The 23,406-nt window shown below is 46.3% G+C and overlaps 1 protein-coding gene across 1 annotated transcript in view; it reads right to left on the bottom strand.

Annotated features, from left to right (window-relative positions):
• Positions 1-1,676: 1,676 nt before the first annotated feature.
• The window catches only part of LOC130109027 (receptor-type tyrosine-protein phosphatase beta-like), a 51,952-nt gene continuing 30,222 nt past the window's right edge, over positions 1,677-23,406 (bottom strand). The window contains exons 21-38 of the mRNA XM_056275731.1: positions 22,652-22,912; positions 19,084-19,362; positions 16,475-16,624; positions 15,060-15,199; positions 14,636-14,769; positions 14,433-14,539; positions 13,861-13,966; positions 11,769-11,849; positions 11,641-11,658; positions 11,292-11,373; positions 10,688-10,778; positions 9,433-9,509; positions 9,029-9,163; positions 7,838-7,960; positions 7,377-7,540; positions 7,053-7,188; positions 5,195-5,315; positions 1,677-5,098 (exon numbers count right to left, since the gene is read on the bottom strand). Coding sequence (XP_056131706.1) covers positions 5,076-5,098; positions 5,195-5,315; positions 7,053-7,188; positions 7,377-7,540; positions 7,838-7,960; positions 9,029-9,163; positions 9,433-9,509; positions 10,688-10,778; positions 11,292-11,373; positions 11,641-11,658; positions 11,769-11,849; positions 13,861-13,966; positions 14,433-14,539; positions 14,636-14,769; positions 15,060-15,199; positions 16,475-16,624; positions 19,084-19,362; positions 22,652-22,912 — 2,228 coding nt within the window. The 3' untranslated portion in view covers positions 1,677-5,075. The remainder of the gene's footprint in view (positions 5,099-5,194; positions 5,316-7,052; positions 7,189-7,376; positions 7,541-7,837; positions 7,961-9,028; positions 9,164-9,432; positions 9,510-10,687; positions 10,779-11,291; positions 11,374-11,640; positions 11,659-11,768; positions 11,850-13,860; positions 13,967-14,432; positions 14,540-14,635; positions 14,770-15,059; positions 15,200-16,474; positions 16,625-19,083; positions 19,363-22,651; positions 22,913-23,406) is intronic.

Here is a 23,406-nt window from a genome sequence, read left to right as displayed (position 1 = left end):
CATGAAAATCTCGCAATCTATTGGTGCATGTACAGGGTAGGCAGTTTTGACATCCATCTGATGTAAAATCAGGTTTTCCTGCGCTGCTTTTTGCATCAGCGCTCTGATACTGGTCAAGTTAGCAGTAGGAGAAAACGTCTCCTCATAGTCTACACCCATCTTTTGACTGTATCCCTTAGCTACATACCGTGCCTTGTATTTGTCCGATCTGTCAACATCGTTCTTAATTGCATATACCCATCTACCCCCACTGCATTCTTACCCTCAGGTAAGTTGGTCAGGGTAAATGTGTCATTTTGTCTGAGCGATTGCATTTCATCATCCCTTGCATTAATCCATTCCTTTGAGTTAGGTGAGGTAACCGCTTCCCTGAATGTTGGGGGTACATTACACACCAGTCTGTAACAGTAATCTGTGTTAGTCAGTACCTGATCATCACTCTCCTCACCAGATACATGTTCACTTAAATAACCTGGTTCCTTCCTCACTCTAGAAGGGTATCGTGTAGGCTCGTGGCTGGGCTCCCCCGTCTGTGTTTGGCTGTTCACCTTAGGCCTAGTTACTGGGACTTGGCTCTGAGTACATCCTGGACTCACATCAGTATTTTGCCTGGTCTTGCTAGCCCTATAATGCACCTCGAAGTCATCGTCATCAGGCGTCATGTCAGTCTGTGTCTGCAGCTCTGGAATCGTTTTTGTCACAAACTTAACCAGTCTGTGCTTCTGCACTTTCCCATTGTCAGGATAACAGACCATGTGGGCTGGACTATTCTTGTCGTATCCGACAAAGATTCCTTTCTCACACCTCGAGTCTAGTTTTCTCTTGTCATGCTTACAGGCATAACACACTGACCCAAACTTTTGCATCCTAGAAATGTTAGGCCGTTTTCCTGTCAACATGAAGTAAGGCGTCTGTTTTGTGCGACTGCAAAAGCATCTGTTCCTCACTCCAGCTGCTGTCTGCACTGCACAACTCCATGACACTTTTGGCAACTCGCTCTCTGTTAGCACACACCTTGCCATGTCCAACAGGGTTCGCCAGTTTCGCTCAGCTGTCCCTGGTGTGGCGAGTATGGTGCTGCGGTCTCACGGTGGAGGAGGACTAACCAGCAGGACTGCTGCAGTCTCACGGTGGAGGAGGACTAACCAGCAGGACTGCTGCAGTCTCACGGTGGAGGAGGACTAACCAGCAGGACTGCTGCAGTCTCACGGTGGAGGAGGAGTAACCAGCAGGACTGCAGCAGTCTCACGGTGGAGGAGGACTAACCAGCAGGACTGCAGCAGTCTCCCGGTGGAGGAGGACTAACCAGCAGGACTGCTGCAGTCTCACGGTGGAGGAGGAGTAACCAGCAGGACTGCTGCTGTCTCCCGGTGGAGGAGGAGTAACCAGCAGGACTGCAGCAGTCTCCCGGTGGAGGAGGACTAACCAGCAGGACTGCAGCAGTCTCCCGGTGGAGGAGGACTAACCAGCAGGACTGCTGCAGTCTCACGGTGGAGGAGGACTAACCAGCAGGACTGCTGAGGTCATTTGAGACAATCGTCTGGTTACACAGGGGACGTGAGAGCTGTGGACAAAAGCCTTTTATTCGGAGCTTAGGATGAGGGTGACGGCAGACAGCAGCTATGAGACAGCAGCTATGAGACAGCAGCTATGAGACAGCAGAGTCACTCCACATGTCAAGTTGTAATTCATGGACTTTATTTTCCGTTAAGCTCGGAGTTACACACAGGTTGGGAATATGAGGAGCGGTGGTTCACTTATTCATTCACTTATTCATGGGCTTTAAGGGAAACAATGTCATGTTAACAGCTCTCATTATTTAAAGGTGCTACATTTAATACTTCTCACCAGCTTCGTGATATAATCACAATATAATATAACATTAGTCAACACACCGGACAAAACCAAGGACACGAGTCAGAGTTGTCCACTCAGAACCAGAGCAGCCGGACCGGCTGACTGGTTCTGTTGTCTGTCTCAGCAGACTATGAAACTGGTTTCTACTGCAGGACTGTCTACCCACGACCTTTCTATGGGAACTAGACTGTCTGTGTTGTCATGTAGTGTTGTTGTTACACCACATCACCACAGGACAGGACTCAGGGACCATTACACACTGCACCTTCACACACACACACACACACACACACACACACACTGACGACAACAGCTTCTACTGCACGCAACTATGTCTTTTGCACAAAGACATTTCCTCCTTTCTCCTGACACTCATCTGCCTGTCTGTCTGTGAGTCTGTCTGTCTCTTACTGTGTGTCTGTGTGTGTGTGGGGGGGGGTAAAGGGGGTAAAGGGGGTTAAAGAGGTGGTTTTGTCCTGTTGCAGTAGAACGTGTGAGATCAGAAGCAGAAATATGTGTTACGTGTGGCTGTAGAGGAGACGATGCTTTCATGTAAAGGGAGGCCTGCAGCTCCCGTGTGGAGGGTGGATGTTTGCTGTGAAGGAGGAGGAAGGTCACACACACACACACACACACACACACACAATACACAACACACACACACACACAATACACAACACACAACACACACACACACTGTGAGCTGTGGAAACCTGCCGTCTGAGCAGCGTTTCAAACTCAACAATGAAAAGAAACAGAAATGTTGGGCTGAACTTTCCAAAAGGGTTTTATAAAATGTGTAGAAGTACATGGTCTGCCAGGGCAGTGCAGCACCAGGGGAGGCTGCTGAAGTATGAAATGTGTAGAAGTACATGGTCTGCCAGGGCAGTGCAGCACCAGGGGAGGCTGCTGAAGTATGAAATGTGTAGAAGTACATGGTCTGCCAGGGCAGTACAGCACCAGGGGAGGCTGCTGAAGTATGAAATGTGTAGAAGTACATGGTCTGCCAGGGCAGTACAGCACCAGGGGAGGCTGCTGAAGTATGAAATGTGTAGAAGTACATGGTCTGCCAGGGCAGTACAGCACCAGGGGAGGCTGCTGAAGTATGAAATGTGTAGAAGTACATGGTCTGCCAGGGCAGTACAGCACCAGGGGAGGCTGCTGAAGTATGAAATGTGTAGAAGTACATGGTCTGCCAGGGCAGTACAGCACCAGGGGAGGCTGCTGAAGTATGAAATGTGTAGAAGTACATGGTCTGCCAGGGCAGTACAGCACCAGGGGAGGCTGCTGAAGTATGAAATGTGTAGAAGTACATGGTCTGCCAGGGCAGTACAGCACCAGGGGAGGCTGCTGAAGTATGAAATGTGTAGAAGTACATGGTCTGCCAGGGCAGTACAGCACCAGGGGAGGCTGCTGAAGTATGAAATGTGTAGAAGTACATGGTCTGCCAGGGCAGTGCAGCACCAGGGGAGGCTGCTGAAGTATGAAATGTGTAGAAGTACATGGTCTGCCAGGGCAGTACAGCACCAGGGGAGGCTGCTGAAGTATGAAATGTGTAGAAGTACATGGTCTGCCAGGGCAGTACAGCACCAGGGGAGGCTGCTGAAGTATGAAATGTGTAGAAGTACATGGTCTGCCAGGGCAGTGCAGCACCAGGGGAGGCTGCTGAAGTATGAAATGTGTAGAAGTACATGGTCTGCCAGGGCAGTACAGCACCAGGGGAGGCTGCTGAAGTATGAAATGTGTAGAAGTACATGGTCTGCCAGGGCAGTGCAGCACCAGGGGAGGCTGCTGAAGTATGAAATGTGTAGAAGTACATGGTCTGCCAGGGCAGTACAGCACCAGGGGAGGCTGCTGAAGTATGAAATGTGTAGAAGTACATGGTCTGCCAGGGCAGTACAGCACCAGGGGAGGCTGCTGAAGTATGAAATGTGTAGAAGTACATGGTCTGCCAGGGCAGTACAGCACCAGGGGAGGCTGCTGAAGTATGAAATGTGTAGAAGTACATGGTCTGCCAGGGCAGTGCAGTAGTACATGGTCTGCCAGGGCAGTGCTACTGAAGTATAAAATGTGTAGAAGTACATGGTTTGCCAGGGCAGTGCAGTAGTACATGGTCTGCCTGGGCAGTGCAGCACCAGGGGAGGCTGCTGAAGTATAAAATGTGTAGAAGTACATGGTCTGCCAGGGCAGTGCAGTAGTACATGGTCTGCCAGGGCAGTGCTACTGAAGTATAAAATGTGTAGAAGTACATGGTCTGCTAGGGCAGTGCAGTAGTACATGGTCTGCCAGGGCAGTGCAGCACCAGGGGAGGCTGCTGAAGTATAAAATGTGTAGAAGTACATGGTCTGCCAGGGCAGTGCAGTAGTACATGGTCTGCCAGGGCAGTGCTACTGAAGTATAAAATGTGTAGAAGTACATGGTCTGCCAGGGCATTGCAGCACCAGGGGAGGCTGCTAAAGTATAAAATGTGTAGAAGTACATGGTCTGCCAGGGCAGTGTAGAAGTACATGGTCTGCCGGCGCAGTGCAGCACCAGGGGACGCTACTGAAGTATAAAATGTGTAGAAGTACATGGTCTGCCAGGGCAGTGCAGCACCAGGGGAGGCTGCTGAAGTATAAAATGTGTAGAAGTACATGGTCTGCCAGGGCAGTGCAGCACCAGGGGAGGCTGCTGAAGTATAAAATGTGTAGAAGTACATGGTCTGCCAGGGCAGTGCAGCACCAGGGGAGGCTGCTGAAGTATAAAATGTGTAGAAGTACATGGTCTGCCAGCGCAGTGCAGCAGCAGGGGAGGCTGCTGAAGTATAAAAGAGCATCACATCTGTATTTACACACAGCAACACGTGTTGGGTTTAAATAAACAGCTTATATTGAGCAGCGGACGCCACCAAGGCTGGCGGCCGCGTCACCGAAGTGGTTTTAATGACACCACTTCACCATGAAGACCACCTGGACTCATTTACACCTGGGCAGAGTCAGAACAGCTGGAGGCGCTGCTGAGACTGCAACGGCTTCACATTCTGCTTCAGATGTGTATCTTCATCCTCCTCTTCCTCCAGTTTTGTTTAAATGCTGGTGAGAACTGTGCACTTTGTGTTAAAGCTATAATGCATAGCTAGCCTTCCCTCCGGACCCGAAGGAAGTGGCCCAACATCCCTGGCGTGGTGGCTCGTTGGCTCAGCTAGAGAACCACTTCCTGTCGGAGAGGACAGACGAGGCCTAACGGCCCGGGTAGATCACATCTGAGGAGACAACGCACTGACGTCAGCTTTAAAAAGAGACAAAAACTTGTGTGTATGTGTGTGTGTGTGTGTGTGTGTGTGTGTGTGTGCACATACCTCGGTAGTATTCAGGGTTAAAGTTTTCATAGATGGGGTAAAGAGGATTTTCCTGCTCGCTGCGAAGTTTCCGAGCTCTCAAGACGTCTCTCACACACTGATACAAGTAAGAATACTGACACTATTCAATCATGCACACACACACACACACACACACACACACACACACACACACACACACACACACACACACAAATTTGTATTGGAATAGGAATACAATGCTGAGCTTTTCATGATTAAGAGTGAAATGTATTTGTTTATAATCTGAATTCTCATATATCCATCAAACTCATCCATCCATCACACACACACACACACACACACTGTACATCACAGGGGTGAAATCCTGTGGCATTGTCAGTCATCACATAATCTAGGGGGACTGCAGGGTGTGCTCCTGTGCTCCAGTAATGGGAGCATCACATTGCTCAGCCTCCCTGGGAAAGTCTACTCCAGGGTGCTCGAAAGGAGGCGCCGACCGACTGTCGAACCTCAGATCCAGGAGGAACAGTGTGGATTCCATGCTGACTGTGGAACAACGGACCAACTCTTTACCCTTGCAGAAGTGCTGAGGGGGGCATGGGAGTTTGACCAGCCAGTCTACATGTGTTTTGTGGACTTGGAGAAGGCTTACGACCATGTACCCCCAGGGCACTCTTTGCGGGGTACTGCAGGAATATGGGGTACCGGGGCAGTTGCTACAAGCCATCCGGTCCTTGTATAACCAAAGTAAGAGCTGTGTCCACATTCTTGGCACAAAGTCAAACACTTTTTCGGTGGGTTTTGGACTCGGCCAAGGTTGTCCCTTGTCTCCGATTCTGTTTGTGATATTCATGGACAGGATCTCAAGGCGCAGCCAAGGTGAAGAGTGTGTCTGTTATGGAACCTCAGAATTGCATCTCTGCTCTTCGCAGATGATGTGGTTTTGTTGGCTTCATCAGAACACGACCTCCAGCGCACACTGGGACGGTTTGCAGCTGAGTGTGAAATGTCCGGGATGAGAGTCAGCACCTCCAAGTCTGAGGCCATGGTTCTCTACCGGAAAATGGTGGATTGCTCCCTCCGGGTTGGGGATAAGTTGTTGCCTCAAGTGAAAGAATTCAAGTATCTTGGGGTCTTGTTCACGAGTGAGGGTAGGATGGTTGACAGGTGGATTGGTGCAGCATCAGCAGTAATGTGGACGTTGTACTGGACCGCTGTGGTGAAGAGGGAGCTGAGCCAGAAGGCAAAGCTCTCAATTTACCAGTCAATCTTCATTCCAACCCTCACCTGTGGTCATGAGCTTTGGGTAGTGACCGAAAGGGTGAGATCGTGAATACAAGCAACTGAAATGAGTTTCCTCCGCAGGGTGTCTGGGCTCAACCTTAGAGATAGGGTGAGGAGCTCGGACATCCGGAGGGAGCTCGGAGTAGAGCCGCTGCTCCTTCACATCGAAAGGAGCCAGTTGAGGTGGTTCGGACATCTGATTGGGATGCCTCCTGGGTGCCTTCCTTCTTCCTTTGGAGGTTTTCTGGGCACGTCCAACTGGGAGGAGACCCTGGGGTAGAGCCAGAACTCGCTGGAGGAACTACATGTCCAATCTGGCCTGAGAACGTCTTGGGATCCCCCAGGAGGAGCCGGAGAGCATTGCTGGGGAGAGGGATGTCTGGAGTGCCCTACTTAGCTTGCTGCCACCGTGACCCGACCCTAGAGAAGTGGCTGATGATGAGATGAGATGAGATGATCTAATTCATCTATTGAATCTGTGAGCAGAGTCCTCCTCTCTCCCATTCCACACACACACACACATACACACACACACACACACACACACACACGCACACACACACACACACACACACACATGGATGTGTGCTACCTCGGTCTGGACCATGTGGGAGCGGTGTAAACGGAGGTCAAACACACAGCCGTACAGGTCAATGGTTCCTTTCGAGTCCAGCTGCTGCAGGGCGCGGTCCAGCACTATGAATGTCCCTGTACGACCCACACCAGCACTAACACACACACACACACACACACACACAGAGTACATTTCTAATTTGTCACACAAACACTCTATCAGGGAGGCTGTTTGTGTATGTGTATATGTCTTAAACTGGGGGCTTCAGATACTGCTGCACATACTGCTGGTCTGTTCAGGACACACACACACACCCACACACACACACACACACTTGTCTACCTGCAGTGCACAACAGTAGCTCCAGTGGTGGGGGATCTGTCTATGTAGTCTCTTACTGTCCTGACAAACTGGATCAGAGACTGGGTGGAGTCTGGTACGCCGTGGTCAGGCCACACCGTGTAGTGGAAATGACGCACAACCCGAGAATAACTGGACCCGTTCTCCTGTCACAACACACACAAACGACACAACGTCACACAACACAAGACGTCCATTCTACCATGACTTGAACTTAAAGTTTCAGTCTCTGTAGGCAACATCCATCCATCAATCCAGCTGTCCATCCAGCCATCCATCCACCCATCCATCCATCCACTATCCAAACCGCTTATCCTGCTCTCGGGGTCGCGGGGATGCTGGAGCCTATCTGAGCAGTCACTGGGAGGCAGGTGGGGAGACACCCTGGCCAGGCCGTCACACAGGCCCCCCCCCCACACACACACACACACACACAGGCTTACCGAGGTGATCTTAAACTCTCTGATGGTCCATTCAGGTAAAACCGACTCTGACATCATCTGAACCACCAGGTCTCCATAATACAGAGGCTCTCTGTCTGCCGGCCAGTACTGGTCACACTTTATCTACACACACAAACACACAATATATATACACATCCAGCCAACGCCACACACTGTACAGCATTACTGGAAACAAATCCACACGGGACAATGTCCCTCACCCTGCACACACAACCCCACACACCACCCAGGGATACTGATGATAACCACACACACGGCTGAAGATGAACTGTATCCCTCCATCAGTCTATCTATCTATCTATATCTGTCTCGCTCTCTATCTATCTATCTATCTATCTATCTATCTATCTATCTATCTATCTATCTATCTATCTATCTATCTATCTATCTATCTATATCTGTCTCACTCTCTATCTATCTATCTATCTATCTATCTATCTATCTATCTATCTATCTATCTATCTATCTATCTATCTATCTATCTATCTATCTATCTATCTATCTATCTATCTATCTATCTATCTATCTATATCTGTCTCTCTATCTATATCTGTCTCGCTCTCTATCTATATCTGTCTATCTGTCTATCTATCTATCTATCTATCTATCTATCTATCTATCTATCTATCTATCTATCTATCTATCTATCTATCTATCTATCTATCTATCTATCTATCTATCTATCTATATCTGTCTATCTATATCTGTCTCACTCTCTATCTATATCTATCTATCTATCTATCTATCTATCTATCTATCTATCTATATCTGTCTATCTATCTATATCTGTCTATCTATCTATATCTGACTCGCTCTCTATCTATATCTATCTATCTATCTATCTATCTATCTATCTATCTATCTATCTATCTATCTATCTATCTATCTATATCTGTCTGTCTCTCTCTGTCTCTATCTATCTATATCTGTCTCTCTCTCTCTATCTATCTATCTATCTATCTGGGATGTAGGAAACTATCACCGTCACAGGCAGCATGTTCCTCTGCAGAGCTCTCTATAACAGGGAAACTGCTGGTGCTGAGATAAACCACTGATGAATGAAAGACAGACAGAGACAGAGAGAGAGAGAGAGAGAGAGAGAGAGAGAGAGAGAGAGAGAGAGAGAGAGAGAGAGAGAGAGAGAGAAGGTGTATTCATTATGTCTCTCACCCGTCCTTTCTCCACACATTGTGTCACCATGACGATGTTATGGACACCATGTTCCCACACCATCCTCCAGAAGTCATCCTTAGTGCCAGGCAGAGGACCCTGAGCCGCGATATACTCTCTACGATAGTTATTACCCTACCGACAGGCAGGCAGACACACAGACAGGCAGACAGACAGACACAGACACGCACACAGACAGACAGGCAGACAGACACGCACACAGACAAAGAGACAGACAGACAGGCAGATACACACAGACAACCAGACAGACAGACAGACAGACAGACAGGCAGATAGACAGGCAGAGACAGAATGGTTTTGGTTGCAAGTCTGGCATTTGTGTGACGTGAATACATGTAGCCTTGTGTGTGTGTGTGTGTGTGTGTGTGTGTGTGTGTACATACAGGTGTGTAGCTAGCGTTGATGTAGTCTGAACAGGGGTCATCCTCCAGGTAGGACAGTTTGACTCTGGTGGAATCATCTGGAAGGACAGATTAATTTTTTTAATTAACATTTTAACTGTCAAGGTAAAACAAGTTTTGCACTATCTAATATTTTTCACATTATTATTATTATTATTATATTATCATTATCGTTATTATCATCATTACCATTATTATCATTATTATTATTATTTCTTTCACGTTTCCTGTTTTACATCCTGTAGAGCCGGGTCCATATGGACCTGAGGCGCTATAGGGCAGATGTCACTTGATTGACAGTACTTGTCGTAATATGTGGGCTGTTCCGAGTAGGCCGATCTTCTGGACTGCATGGATGTTGATGTTTCCTGGGATACGGTTGGTGAACTTTTCCATTCCCTTCTTCATGAGTCCTAGAGCTCCGATGACCACTGGTGTTGTTCTGGTCTTCATGCCCCACATCCTGTTGACTTCAGTCTCCAGGTCTTTGTACTTGGTCAGCTTCTCTGTGACTTTCACTGAGGTGTTTGTTTCGGGAGGTGTTGCCATGTCGATGAGCATGCACCTCTTTTCCTTCCTGTCCTTGATAACGATGTCGGGCTTGTTGGCTTTTATCTCTCTGTCAGTGTGGATGGGCGTGTCCCAGAGGATGTGACGTCATTGTCCTCAGTGACCGTGTTTGGCTGATGTTCGTACCACTTCTCAGTCGTCTTGGTCTTGTAACTCCTGCAGATCTTCCAGTGCAGGTATGCTGCTGTCTTGTTATGCCTGTACATGTACTCGGTCTTTGCCAGGTCCGGGCAGCCTGACACAATGTGGCTGATGGTTTCTTCGTACAGTCCACAGATTCTGCATTTTGGGTCTGTTCCATCTTTGATGATGCGACGGTGATAGGATATGGTTGCCAGGCTCTGGTCTTGTGCAGTGATTATCAAGCCCTCCGTCTCTGCTTTCAGCCCGGTGCTCCTCAGCCACTGGTGTGTCTTTTGTTGGTCCACGTCTGCGTCTTTCATTCTTTTTGGGTACTTCCCGTGCATTGCTTTGTCCTCCCAGGTTTTTTGCAGTTGCCGCTGGCCATAGTGTTATGCCTTCTGCTTCACTCGTTTGGCGTAGATGGTAGTTGCCTCATTTTGTGTTGGTGGGGTTTCTGGGACATTTGGTCTGCACAAGGATAGCTAAACATATACACACACACACACACACACACACACAAACACATACACACAGCATTACTCACAGGGCAGGATGTTGTTGTACCGGTTCTTTCCTCGGTTCTCTGGCAGTCGCGCTGCGTCCATGTTCTGGTTACGACCAACATCCTTCAGATCCTACAGACACACACAGACAAGCTGCTGTTAAACCCCTGTACCGTCATGTTATCACCACAGACACAGGCAGACAGACAGACAGACACAGACACAGATAGAGACAAACACAGACACACAGATAAAGACAGACAGATAGAGGCAGACAGACAGACACAGACAGAGACAGACAGATAGAGACAGACAGACAGACACAGATAGAGAGAGAGACAGACAGAGAGACTACTCTTGTGTGCTGGCAACCAAAATCTCTTAAGACAACCTGTCAACATTTTCTGTTGTGTTGTGATTTATGGTGTTGTGTTGTGTTGTGATTTATGGTGTTGTGTTGTGCTGTGATTTATGGTGTTGTGTCGTGCTGTTATTTATGGTGTTGTGTTATGATTTATGGTGTTGTGTTGTGCTGTTATTTATGGTGTTGTGTTATGGTTTATGGTGTTGTGTTGTGTTGTGATTTATGGTGTTGTGTTGTGATGTTTGTATTGATGTCATGTCACACTCTGACACTGACTTCACCTCAAACTCCTCAGACAGCAGGTAGTTGGAGTCCGCCTGCAGTTTGGCCAGGTGAGACTCAAACTGACCTGCTTTGACGGGGCTGGAGAACAGACAGACAGAGAGAAAGACAGAGACAGACAGACAGAGTGACAGACAGAGAGATAGAGTTACAGACAGAGACAGACAGACAGATAGAGTTACAGACAGACAGGCAGACAGACAGACAGACAGACAGACAGAGACAGACAGAGAGACAGACAGATAGAGATAGAGTTACAGAGAGAGACAGACAGACAGACTGTGATTAACAGAATGTGACTGGTCCAACTTGAAGCTCTATGTGAGGACTGGACACTGAAGAGCCTACCTTGTCACACGGCGATTACTGAAAAGACAGAAGACACGATGTGATTACAGCATGTTTTACCCTGGTCATGCTGTAGTATCTACACAATCTGCACACACACACACACACACACACGCGCACACACTTACCTCCTGACACCCATGTAGATTCCTGAAGTTGGAACCTCTTTCCACATGCTCATCCTCACCACAGGGTTCTCCTGTACAGCACTGCGCACACACACACACACACATACACGCGAGTACATTGATGCTCATCATTGCTGCTGTGTGAAACTGGATAACTGATTTACACCCTGACACACTATACACACTATACACACTACACACATTACACACACTATACACATTACACACACTATACACACTATACACATTACACACACACTACACACTATACACACGACACACACTATACACACAACACACACTATACACCCTGACACACTATACACACTACACACACTATACACAGTACACACACTATACACACTATACACAGTACACACACTATACACACTACACACACTACACACACTATACACAGTACACACACTATACACAGTACACACACTATACACACTACACACACTAAACAGGTGAGAAGATACCCTGCATATGACAGGCATGCAGGATCTTTTTTTTTCCCTCCTTTTTCTCCCCAGTTGTACTCGGCCAACTACCCCAGTCTTCCGAGCCGTCCCAGTCTCTGCTCCACCCCCTCTGCTGATCCGGGGAGGGCTGCAGACTACCACATGCCTCCTCCCAAACATGTGGAGTCACCAGCCACTTCTTTTCACCTGACAGTGAGGAGTTTCACCAGGGGGATGTAGCGCGTGGGAGGATCACGCTATTTCCCCCAGTCCCCCTCCCCCCTGAACAGACGCCTGACTGACCAGAGCAGGCGCTAGTGCAGTGACCAGGACACATACCCACATCCGACTTCCCACCCGCAGACACGGCCAATTGTGTCTGTAGGGACGCCCGACCAAGCTGGTGAAAACACAGGGATTCAAACCGCCGATCCCTGTGTTGGTAGGCAACGGAATAGACCACTATGCCACCCAGACGGACATGCAGGATCTTTACCTGTGTGTGTGTGTGTGTGTGTGTGTGTGTGTGTGTGTGTGTGTGTGTGTGTGTGTGTGTGTGTGTGTGTGTGTGTGTGCGTGTGTGTGTGTGATAGTTAGTGGGGATGGTAACGTATAATTCAGGGGGTTATTATTCTCATAGCTGTATGCAGACAGGTCAGTGAGCTGACAGTCCTCTTCCTTCAACTGAGCGGTCCACGCGATCCGCCTCAGCCTGAGCGGTCCACGTGATCCACCTGAGCTCTTCTGCCTGAGTTAACAACAGTCGCTTCCAGGACTGACTGACTGATACTGCTGCCACGCAGCTGCAGCCGGGCAGCAGATAAGGAGTTTAACTGTGATCCCGGCTCCTCCTGGAGGAACCACAGCCTCTGCTAACCACATCGTTAGACCTGAGTGGCTCTGCTTTACATCTGGACTCACCTCCTGGCTCAGGACTGTGTTATCAGCAGCTCTAATAATCCAGTTAAAGGACTAGTTCACTGCTATCTCAAACCTCCCTCCCTCACACAAATACCCCCGTCTGTCTGCACACACCGGCTCATCATCAGGGATTTGGCCTTGTGTACATGAACAAAGAGTCCGGTTAAAAGTTAAGACTCTGGGTTGTGTTGAAGGATTGTGTTTTACTCTCAGTCTTCATTCAGGACCACACAGACAGCCTGCCAGAAGTAGCGGGGTGGCCTGGGGGTTGTTTTGGCCTGCCGTGACCAGCATTCATACGGGAGGCAGAAATGAGTTGACGGACCTCTCAGAATCAGGCGCAACCCTATCCGCAGTGTCCCCGGTACGTGGGTGTGCATGCCAAAAATGATGTCATGACGTCTCTTGGAAACGCACATAGCAACCGCCTACCTGCTTCTCTACCAACAGTCTGGTACCATGACATCACCACTGGAATCGAATGTTTATTCACCCCTTCACTCACACAGAAGGGGAGTGAACGGGAAGTGGACAGTCACCACTGTTAACTGCAGCATGTGACCACAGCCATAGCCTACAGAATCAGTGGTGTGTGAACAGGGTGGCCTGGGATAGAGTCGAATCCCCATCCTGGATTATGGTTTCAGTCAGCTCCTGTTCAGAATCACACATCTGCAGTGTGTGTGTGTGTGTGTGTGTGTTCTTACACTTTGCGTAGCCTCTGTCTATAGACCAGGAGTGAAATGATGGCCACCATCACGCCGATGAGGAACATTCCAGCACTGAAGCCCTCCACCACGCCACCTAGAGGCTCTGAGATGTAAAACACAAGAGTAACAGACTAGTGGAACAAGCAGGCATGGTGACACTGTGTCTCATACACAGGTTTAATAAAACAGCCGGCAGCATTCATCACTCTCCAGCGTTCCCTCAGCAGACAGCCGTGTCACTGTGAGCAAGGCAGCTTAGAGACGCTTGTAATCACACCCACAACAAAATGACTGAGATCTAGATGGTATCACAGCTTGATGTTGGCGTGCCATTCAAGCAGAGGACACACATACACAGACACGCACACCTCTGAAAACCATTTACTGTAAGGGAACAAGCAACAGGACTACAGAGTGGCTCAAACGACAACAGGAAGTACATGAAGATGCCTGATGCTTTTAAAGCAATGTAAAACCCGGAACTGGATTATGAAGTGGAGTTCTGTGTTAGCTTCTGTGTATGAGCTCTGTGTGTGTGTGTGTGTGTGTGTGTGTGTGTGTATACTTACCAGTGTGTGTGTGTAGGGGTAGAGACAGGTATGTGTCTGTGAAGAGAGGATCTGGCAGCTCTCTGTGGTTCTCATCAAACAACCTGGTGAAGGCACGGACACTCAGCCTGCACACACACACACACAATGTAGAAAAGGCTGTGGTTATTTGACTACGTGTAAGGATTCCCTGATAAAACTGTTAGACCTCAGCATCCCAGTACCTATAGGAGGTCTTGGCTTTCAGAGGGCCATCACAGAAGCTGCCGTAGCTGTCGCTCAAGTAGTTGTTGTCCTGGAAACGATCGCAGGATCCACCCAGCCGGTCTCCTCCCATACCCAAGTTCACCTCCACTACCTGACACACGCACGCACGCACGCACGCACGCACGCACACACACACACACACACACTTCCTTGTTCAAACACATCAAAACAAGATGGAAGCATGGAAAACAAAATGCTGTGGAAACAAATTCACCAATATGTTGATCCTGATTTAAAAGAAGACTGACTGACTTACTTTCTTTATTTCTTACTCTTTCCTTCTTTCTTATTCTTTCTTTTTCTTTTTTACTCTCTTTCTGTCTGTCTGTCTGTCTCTCTCTGTCTCTCTCTCTGTGGTGTACTGGTGTGTTGGTCCAGTACCTGCCCTGCTGAGGTGTCTGCGTCCTGGGAACAACGGCTGGGAAAGTAGGCGGTCTGGTAGGCCCTGACGGAGGAGTTGTGGATGTAATCCAGGTATGAGGGCAGAGGGTGGCGCTGTTCTGGCTGGAGGATGTCACTGTCTGTTAAGGAAGTGGACAAACAATAAAGCTGGAGTGATTCAAATCTACATCACAGGCAGGCAAGAGGTCGCTTGCTATGTTTCCATCCAACTGTCAAGCGAAAGCTAAGCTAACTTTTGTAAAGGTGTAAAAAAATAAAATGTGATCAGGTATGTTTTATGTGTCCTACATGATATGACCATACTTAAACACCAACCACAAAGATGGACCAGGAAGTAACACCTGATCAGGTCATTAAATTTACATTTCATGTTTTATTTTACAAATGCACTTCTATCACCCAATAAGCATATAACTTCTTTATCAACCAAACCAAAAACCACTTCAAGTGAGCGAAAAAAACAACAATTGTTTTTGGCCATTTTGAGGAAGTTTTAATGAATTTTGCAATTTCCAACCATCATGGCTAATGCAATACTTAATGATGTACATAAAAGTGCTGAGATGGAGACGTAAAAGTGCTGTGATGGAAACGTAAAAGTGCTGAGATGGAGACATAAAAGTGCTGTGATGGAGACGTAAAATTGCTGTGATGGAGACGTAAAAGTGTTGTGATGGAGACGTAAAAGTGCTGTGATGGAGACATAAAAGTGCTGTGATGGAGATGTAAAAGTGCTGTGATGGAGACGTAAAAGTGCTGTGATGGAGACGTAAAAGTGTTGTGATGGAGACGTAAAAGTGTTGTGATGGAGACGTAAAAGTGTTGTGATGGAGACGTAAAAGTGCTGTGATGGAGACATAAAAGTGATGTGATGGAGACATAAAAGTGCTGTGATGGAGACATAGCTAGTGGCACCGAGTTGTCGTGAGTGTTCAGTCAGGTCCTGAAATTCACATTAACTTCAATTAGTTCAAACCATCTGAAAACCACTTATGGGTTCAAATATGGCATTTGTCTGTAAATCCCATTTGTTTTATCATCTTGTTCTCATATACTGCCTATAAATAAAGTCTAAGAACAGGTAGTCGTTTTATGAAGATGAGGCTGCAATATCTGTAGAAGCAGAACCTCAGAAAGGAAAACTATTTAGCCAGATATCCACGTCCTAATGTGTCCCTATTGAACACAATATTTGACCGCATCTGTTCTGTATATCAAACTTAGTCATGGTGTCATTAAGCTCAATGAGAACATTTACTCACAGAGATGTCGTCCGTCACACAGACTAAAATGTCTCAAACTTTTCCATCCATTAGCTCCATACCACCTCGGTGAGAGTTTCAAGTGTCCCTATGTGTGTGTGTGTGTGTGTGTGTGTGTGTGTGTGTGTGTACCGTCTGACTCTGCCACCACCACGGAGAAGAATCGGACCGCTCCGTTGGCGTCACTGAACCAGGAGCAGTTGAAGCGAAACAAGATGGAGGACCAGGTGACCTTAGAGGACCTCCCACTCACACGCACGCTGGGAAGCGGCACCGGTGGACCTGAGAGAGAGAGAGAGGGCGAGTCGCTCAAACAAGCTGTCAATCAAAGTGACTTGTCAGGTGCTGGTGGTGGACTTGAGCTACTCTCCTTGTCTGTACCCACTGTACACTGTTGTAATGAATAAACATAAATAAACAAACAAACAAACAAAGACTGAAATGAAAATAAATAAATACATAAATAAAGACTGAAATGATGTTATGATGTACAGTAGGAGGGGGTGGGACAAAGGCTTTGGTGAAAAGCAATTGGTTTTCCAGGATGTTCATCAAACTGTAATAATCTCCAGGAGAACCACAGAGGTCCATACACACACACACTCCCTCAGGCCCTGTGGTGCAGTCTGGTGTTTAAATAAAGATTCTCCTCAAATAGAGTCGGCCACCTGGGAGACCTGAACACACACACAACTTCTTTGGACAACGTGTGTGTGTGTGTGTGTGTGTGTGTGTGTGTGTGTGTGTGTGTGTGTGTGTGTGTGTGTGTGTGTGTGTTCAGCCAACACTTGTAAAAAGGAGACTTTGCAAATAATGAAACCAAACTTGGGAGTATAAATACACACACACACACACACACACACACACACACACACACACACACACACACACACACACACACACACACACACACACACACACATCATTCTAAACTAGATACACACATGGTTGTGAGTGGGGGGTTGATGGTAGTTGTGTTTTCTTATTTCTCAGATAAATGTCATGATCTGACCCAAATCACACAGCATGGTATTACTCCTCTTTCTTCTGATTCTGTCTCTTCTTCCTCTGATTCTGTCTCTCCTTCCTCTGATTCTGTCTCTTCTTCCTCTGATTCTGTCTCTCCTTCCTCTGATTCTGTCTCTTCTTACTCTGATTCTGTCTCTCCTTCCTCTGATTCTGTCTCTCCTTGCTCTGATTCTGTCTCTCCTTCCTCTGATTCTGTCTCTTCTTGCTCTGATTCTGTCTCTTCTTCCTCTGATTCTGTCTCTTCTTCCTCTGATTCTGTCTCTCCTTCCTCTGATTCTGTCTCTTCTTGCTCTGATTCTGTCTCTTCTTCCTCTGATTCTGTCTCTTCTTCCTCTGATTCTGTCTCTTCTTGCTCTGATTCTGTCTCTCCTTCTGTCTCTACTTCCTCTGTTTCTGTCTCTACTTCCTCTGTTTCTGTCTCTTCTTCCTCTGTTTGTGTCTCTACTTCCTCTGTTCCTGTCTCTTCTTCCTCTGTTTCTGTCTCTACTTCCTCTGTTTCTGTCTCTTCTTCCTCTGATTCTCTTCATCTCTCTGATTGTCTCTTCTCCCTCTGATTCTCTCCATCTCTCTTCTTCCTCTGATTCTGTCCCTTCTTCCTCTGTTTGTCTCTTCCTCATCTGATTCTCTCCATCTCTCTGATTCTGTCTCTTCTTACTGATTCTCTTCATCTTCTGTTTCTGTCTCTTCTTCCTCTGATTCTCTCCATTTCTCTGATTGTATCTGTTCTTCCTCTGATTCTCTCCATCTCTCTGATTCTGTCTCTTCTTCCTCTGATTCTGTCTCTCCTTCCTCTGATTCTGTCTCTTCTTGCTCTGATTCTGTCTCTCCTTCCTCTGATTCTGTCTCTCCTTCCTCTGATTCTGTCTCTTCTTCCTCTGATTCTGTCTCTCCTTCCTCTGATTCTGTCTCTTCTTGCTCTGATTCTGTCTCTTCTTGCTCTGATTCTGTCTCTCCTTCTGTCTCTACTTCCTCTGTTTCTGTCTCTACTTCCTCTGATTCTGTCTCTTCTTCCTCTGTTTGTCTCTTCTTCCTCTGTTTCTGTCTCTACTTCCTGATTCTCTTCATCTCTGATTCTGTCTTCTTCCTCTGATTCTCTTCATCTCTCTGATTGTCTCTTCTCCCTCTGATTCTCTCCATCTCTTTGATTATGTCTCTTCTTCCTCTGATTCTGTCCCTTCTTCCTCTGTTAGTCTCTTCCTCATCTGATTCTCTCCATCTCTCTGATCTGTCTCTTCTTCCTGATTCTTTCCATCTCTCTGTTTCTGTCTCGTCTTTCTCTGATTCTCTCCATCTCTCTGTTTCTGTCTCTTCTTCCTCTGATTCTCTCCATTTCTCTGATTCTATCTGTTCTTCCTCTGATTCTCTCCATCTCTCTGATTCTGTCTCTTCTTCCTGTTTCTGTCTCCTCTTCCTCCGATTCTCCCCCATCCCTCTCTCTCTCTCTGCCCACCTGGATCATGAATCATTCTGACACAATTGGACTGAAAAACAACCCGCTACACAAAGTACCTGCACAAGTTTGCTTTTCAGTTTCTTTAAAAAAAAAACACACACAAAGAGAGAAGTTCTCTGTGTTCTTCACCTGTCACTGCTACTTTCTGTGTGTGTGTGTGTGTGTGTGTGTGTGTGTGTGTGTGTGTGTGTGTGTGTGTGTGTGTGCGTGTGTGTGTGTGTGCGTGCGTGCGTGCGTGCGTGCCTGCGTGTGTACTCACGGTCTATCATAGTAACAGCAATCCCAGTAGCTGGTTGGCTGGTCATTCCCTCTGACCCCACCCTGACCCACACAGTGTATTTTCGGTGCGCCTCCAGGTAGTCGAGCGTTACCGTGGTTACGTCCTCCCCCAGCCGTAAAGCTGCCGTCAGCTCACCATCATCGTGACGACGACACTCAATCTCATAGGAGTCAAAGTCTGAGAAGGGAGGCGACCAGGAGCAGGACAGAGCAGAGGAGGAAAGAGGGAAGCAGTGGATGGTCTTCAGTGGAGCAGGACCTGGGAGAGAGGGGAGGAGTTAGTACCAGCTGTAGATGAAGACAGGATGAGGGGGAGGTAAAGAACAGGGTCATGATCTGCAGAACCTGCTTTAACACATGGACACATCACATGTGTGGACAGTGGATGAGTTGTGGTGAAAGGGAAGTTCAGATCTGAGAAGAACTAGCTGATGTTCCACTTTGTTGTCCGCTGTGATGGAGCACCATGACACAGATGTTTTGTTGTCCACTGTGATGGAGCACCATGACACAGAGGTTTTGTTGTCCACTGTGATGGAGCACCATAACGCAGATGTTTTGTTGTCCACTGTGATGGAGCACCATGACGCAGATGTTTTGTTGTCCACTGTGATGGAGCACCATGACGCAGATGTTTTGTTGTCCACTGTGATGGAGCACCATGACACAGATGTTTTGTTGTCCACTGTGATGGAGCACCATAACGCAGATGTTTTGTTGTCCCCTGTGATGGAGCACCATGACGCAGATGTTTTGTTGTCCCCTGTGATGGAGCACCATGACACAGATGTTTTGTTGTCCCCTGTGATGGAGCACCATGACACAGATGTTTTGTTGTCCACTGTGATGGAGCACCATGACGCAGATGTTTTGTTGTCCACTGTGATGGAGCACCATGACGCAGATGTTTTGTTGTCCACTGTGATGGAGCACCATGACGCAGATGTTTTGTTGTCCACTGTGATGGAGCACCATGACGCAGATGTTTTGTTGTCCACTGTGATGGAGCACCATAACGCAGATGTTTTGTTGTCCACTGTGATGGAGCACCATGACGCAGATGTTTTGTTGTCCACTGTGATGGAGCACCATGACGCAGATGTTTTGTTGTCCACTGTGATGGAGCACCATAACGCAGATGTTTTGTTGTCCACTGTGATGGAGCACCATAACGCAGATGTTTTGTTGTCCACTGTGATGGAGCACCATAACGCAGATGTTTTGTTGTCCACTGTGATGGAGCACCATGACGCAGATGTTTTGTTGTCCACTGTGATGGAGCACCATGACGCAGATGTTTTGTTGTCCACTGTGATGGAGCACCATAACGCAGATGTTTTGTTGTCCACTGTGATGGAGCACCATGACGCAGATGTTTTGTTGTCCACTGTGATGGAGCACCATGACGCAGATGTTTTGTTGTCCACTGTGATGGAGCACCATGACGCAGATGTTTTGTTGTCCACTGTGATGGAGCACCATGACACAGATGTTTTGTTGTCCACTGTGATGGAGCACCATAACGCAGATGTTTTGTTGTCCACTGTGATGGAGCACCATGACGCAGATGTTTTGTTGTCCACTGTGATGGAGCACCATGACACAGATGTTTTGTTGTCCACTGTGATGGAGCACCATGACACAGATGTTTTGTTGTCCACTGTGATGGAGCACCATGACGCAGATGTTTGTTGTCCATTGTGATGGAGCACGATGACGCAGTTGTTTTGTTGTCCACTGTGATGGAGCACCATGACACAGATGTTTTGTTGTCCACTGTGATGGAGCACCATGACACAGATGTTTTGTTGTCCACTGTGATGGAGCACCATGACACAGATGTTTTGTTGTCCACTGTGATGGAGCACCATGACACAGATGTTTTGTTGTCCACTGTGATGGAGCACGATGACGCAGTTGTTTTGTTGTCCACTGTGATGGAGCACCGTGACGCAAATGTTTTGTCGTGCACGGTGATGGAGCACCATGACGCAGATGTTTGTTGTCCACTGTGATGGAGCACCGTGACGCAGATGTTTTGTCGTGCACGGTGATGGAGCACCATGACGCAGATGTTTTGTCGTCCACTGTGAAGGTGTCACCGATGACATTATAGTTTAGAAACGTGCATCTCCTTGATGTTGAGAAAAAGGCAGTGGATAGCGCATCTTAAAAGAATAATGCAGATTTTCAACCATATTGCATTACCCATCAGCACTAATGAACATGAACATCAGTGACGTTCTGTTTTCACACAAAAATGATGTAAATATAAATGATATAAATAAATGATGTAAATATAAATGATATAAATAAATGATGTAAATATAAATGATATAAATATAAATGATGTAAATCTAAGATATATATATATAAATGATATAAATGATGTAAATATAAATGATATAAATAAATGATGTAAATCTAAGTTATATAAATAAATGATATAAATATAAATGATGTTAATATAAATTATATAAATTATGTAAATATGTTCTATAAATAAATGACAAATATGATATAAATTATGTAAATATAAATGAATGATATAAATAAATGATGTAAGCATATATGATATAAATATAAATTATGTAAATGTAAGTTATATAAATAAATGACATAAATATAAATGATATAAATAAATGATATAAATATAAATGATGTAAATATAAATGATATAAATCAATGATATAAATATAAATGATATGAATATAAATGATGTAAATGTAAGTTATAAATAAATGATATAGATATAAATGATGTGAATATAAATGATATAAATATAAATGATGTAAATGTAAGTTATATAAATAAATGACAAATATAAATGATATAAATAAATGATGTAAATATAAATGATATAAATAAATGATATAAATATAAATGATGTAAACATAAATGATATAAACATAAATGATACACTTTAATGCTCCAGAATATAGACATGTTCTGACTGGAGAAATTAAACACATTTTCAACCATCACTGAAGTGGATAGAACCTAGTACTTGTTTGACGCATAGGATCTGTTAGGCCTGCAGGGGGCGCCATGTTTGGCCAACCTTCGTCGTCGTCATCATCATCATCAACACCAGTTCTGTAACCTATGGAGGTCGTAGGAGCACAGCTGATGCCTCATCTGTGGCCATTCTCCCATGTTGTTTACCCAGGTTTTTCTCGGTCTCCCTCTCTCCCTAGTCCTTTCTACCAGGCCTTGCAGGATGTCCTTTGCAAGTGTCCTTTCCGTTCGGCAAACGTGCCCAAACCAGTTTAATTTCTTTCTTTTTTTACCATGTCAGTAAGCTGTCGTTGTGACCAATAGCTTCCTCCAACATCCTCATTTATGTTCTATCTCCAATGTCCTCATCTCACTGGGTACTGGTGTTGTGTGATGCCTCTCTATCCTTCCAGTATTGCTCGGTCTCTGCTCTGGGTTGGTCTGATGTTGTTCCCTTGTTACTCTGCAGCTGGGAATACACTTTGGATGGTTCTTTGAGGAACAGGCTATTCATTCTTTTGGCTTCTGCTTCTCTAGTGTATCTCTTCAACTTGGCAGCCAGTGCTGTAAGCGTTTGGCAGTTTCTAGGGCCTCAATTATGGACAGCTTGCGGTGCTTCTTCAACCAGTGCCTTTCTTTCATCACACCTTTCCTCACCTCTGTTAACTGGTTAACATCTCTCTGTGCTGCACTGACCTTGGCTTCCAGTCTTCTCTTACATGAAGGGTACTGCTGGTGACCTGTGTTCTTAATCCTGTACCCAAGAATCTCCAGGATTAGGGTTGCAGTGGCATATACAAGCTCATTGGTCTCTGTTATGGTGTCAGTTGAGATATTGCATAACGCTGTGTTCACATCCACAAGCAGGCTTTGTGATGGTACTTTGTCACTGAGTCATGGAAGCCGAGCCCGGGTGTTGACTGTCTTTAGTAGTCTGGCCATGATTCTCATTTGAACCTCAGTAGCTTCGGCTGTCATGGGTGGTAGGATTGTTTCCACTGGTTAGAGTCTGTCCTCATATATCTACTGCCTACAAGGCCGCCCTTCAGGGTGCCGAATTTTATATGTGTGTGGGTGTCTTTCAGCTCTTGATGTCTTATTTTTAGGCATCACTGTTGATTCCAGTAGCTATAGCTTTGCAGAAAAACAACATCTGACATTAGATACATTCAATTCAGAGCTGCCTTACAATAAACCTCAGTACAAAGAAAGAAAGAAACAAAGCCCTGCATGTTCTTTGTTGATTTAGTTTAAAAACACTTCTACTCTTACACTGCCCTCTTGTGGTTATAGAGAAAATGGCTCT

Source organism: Lampris incognitus, chromosome 3, assembly GCF_029633865.1.
Source record: "Lampris incognitus isolate fLamInc1 chromosome 3, fLamInc1.hap2, whole genome shotgun sequence".
NCBI lineage: Eukaryota > Metazoa > Chordata > Actinopteri > Lampriformes > Lampridae > Lampris > Lampris incognitus.
Note: the sequence above shows the minus strand (reverse complement) of the source record. Positions and strands in the feature narration are given on the sequence as shown.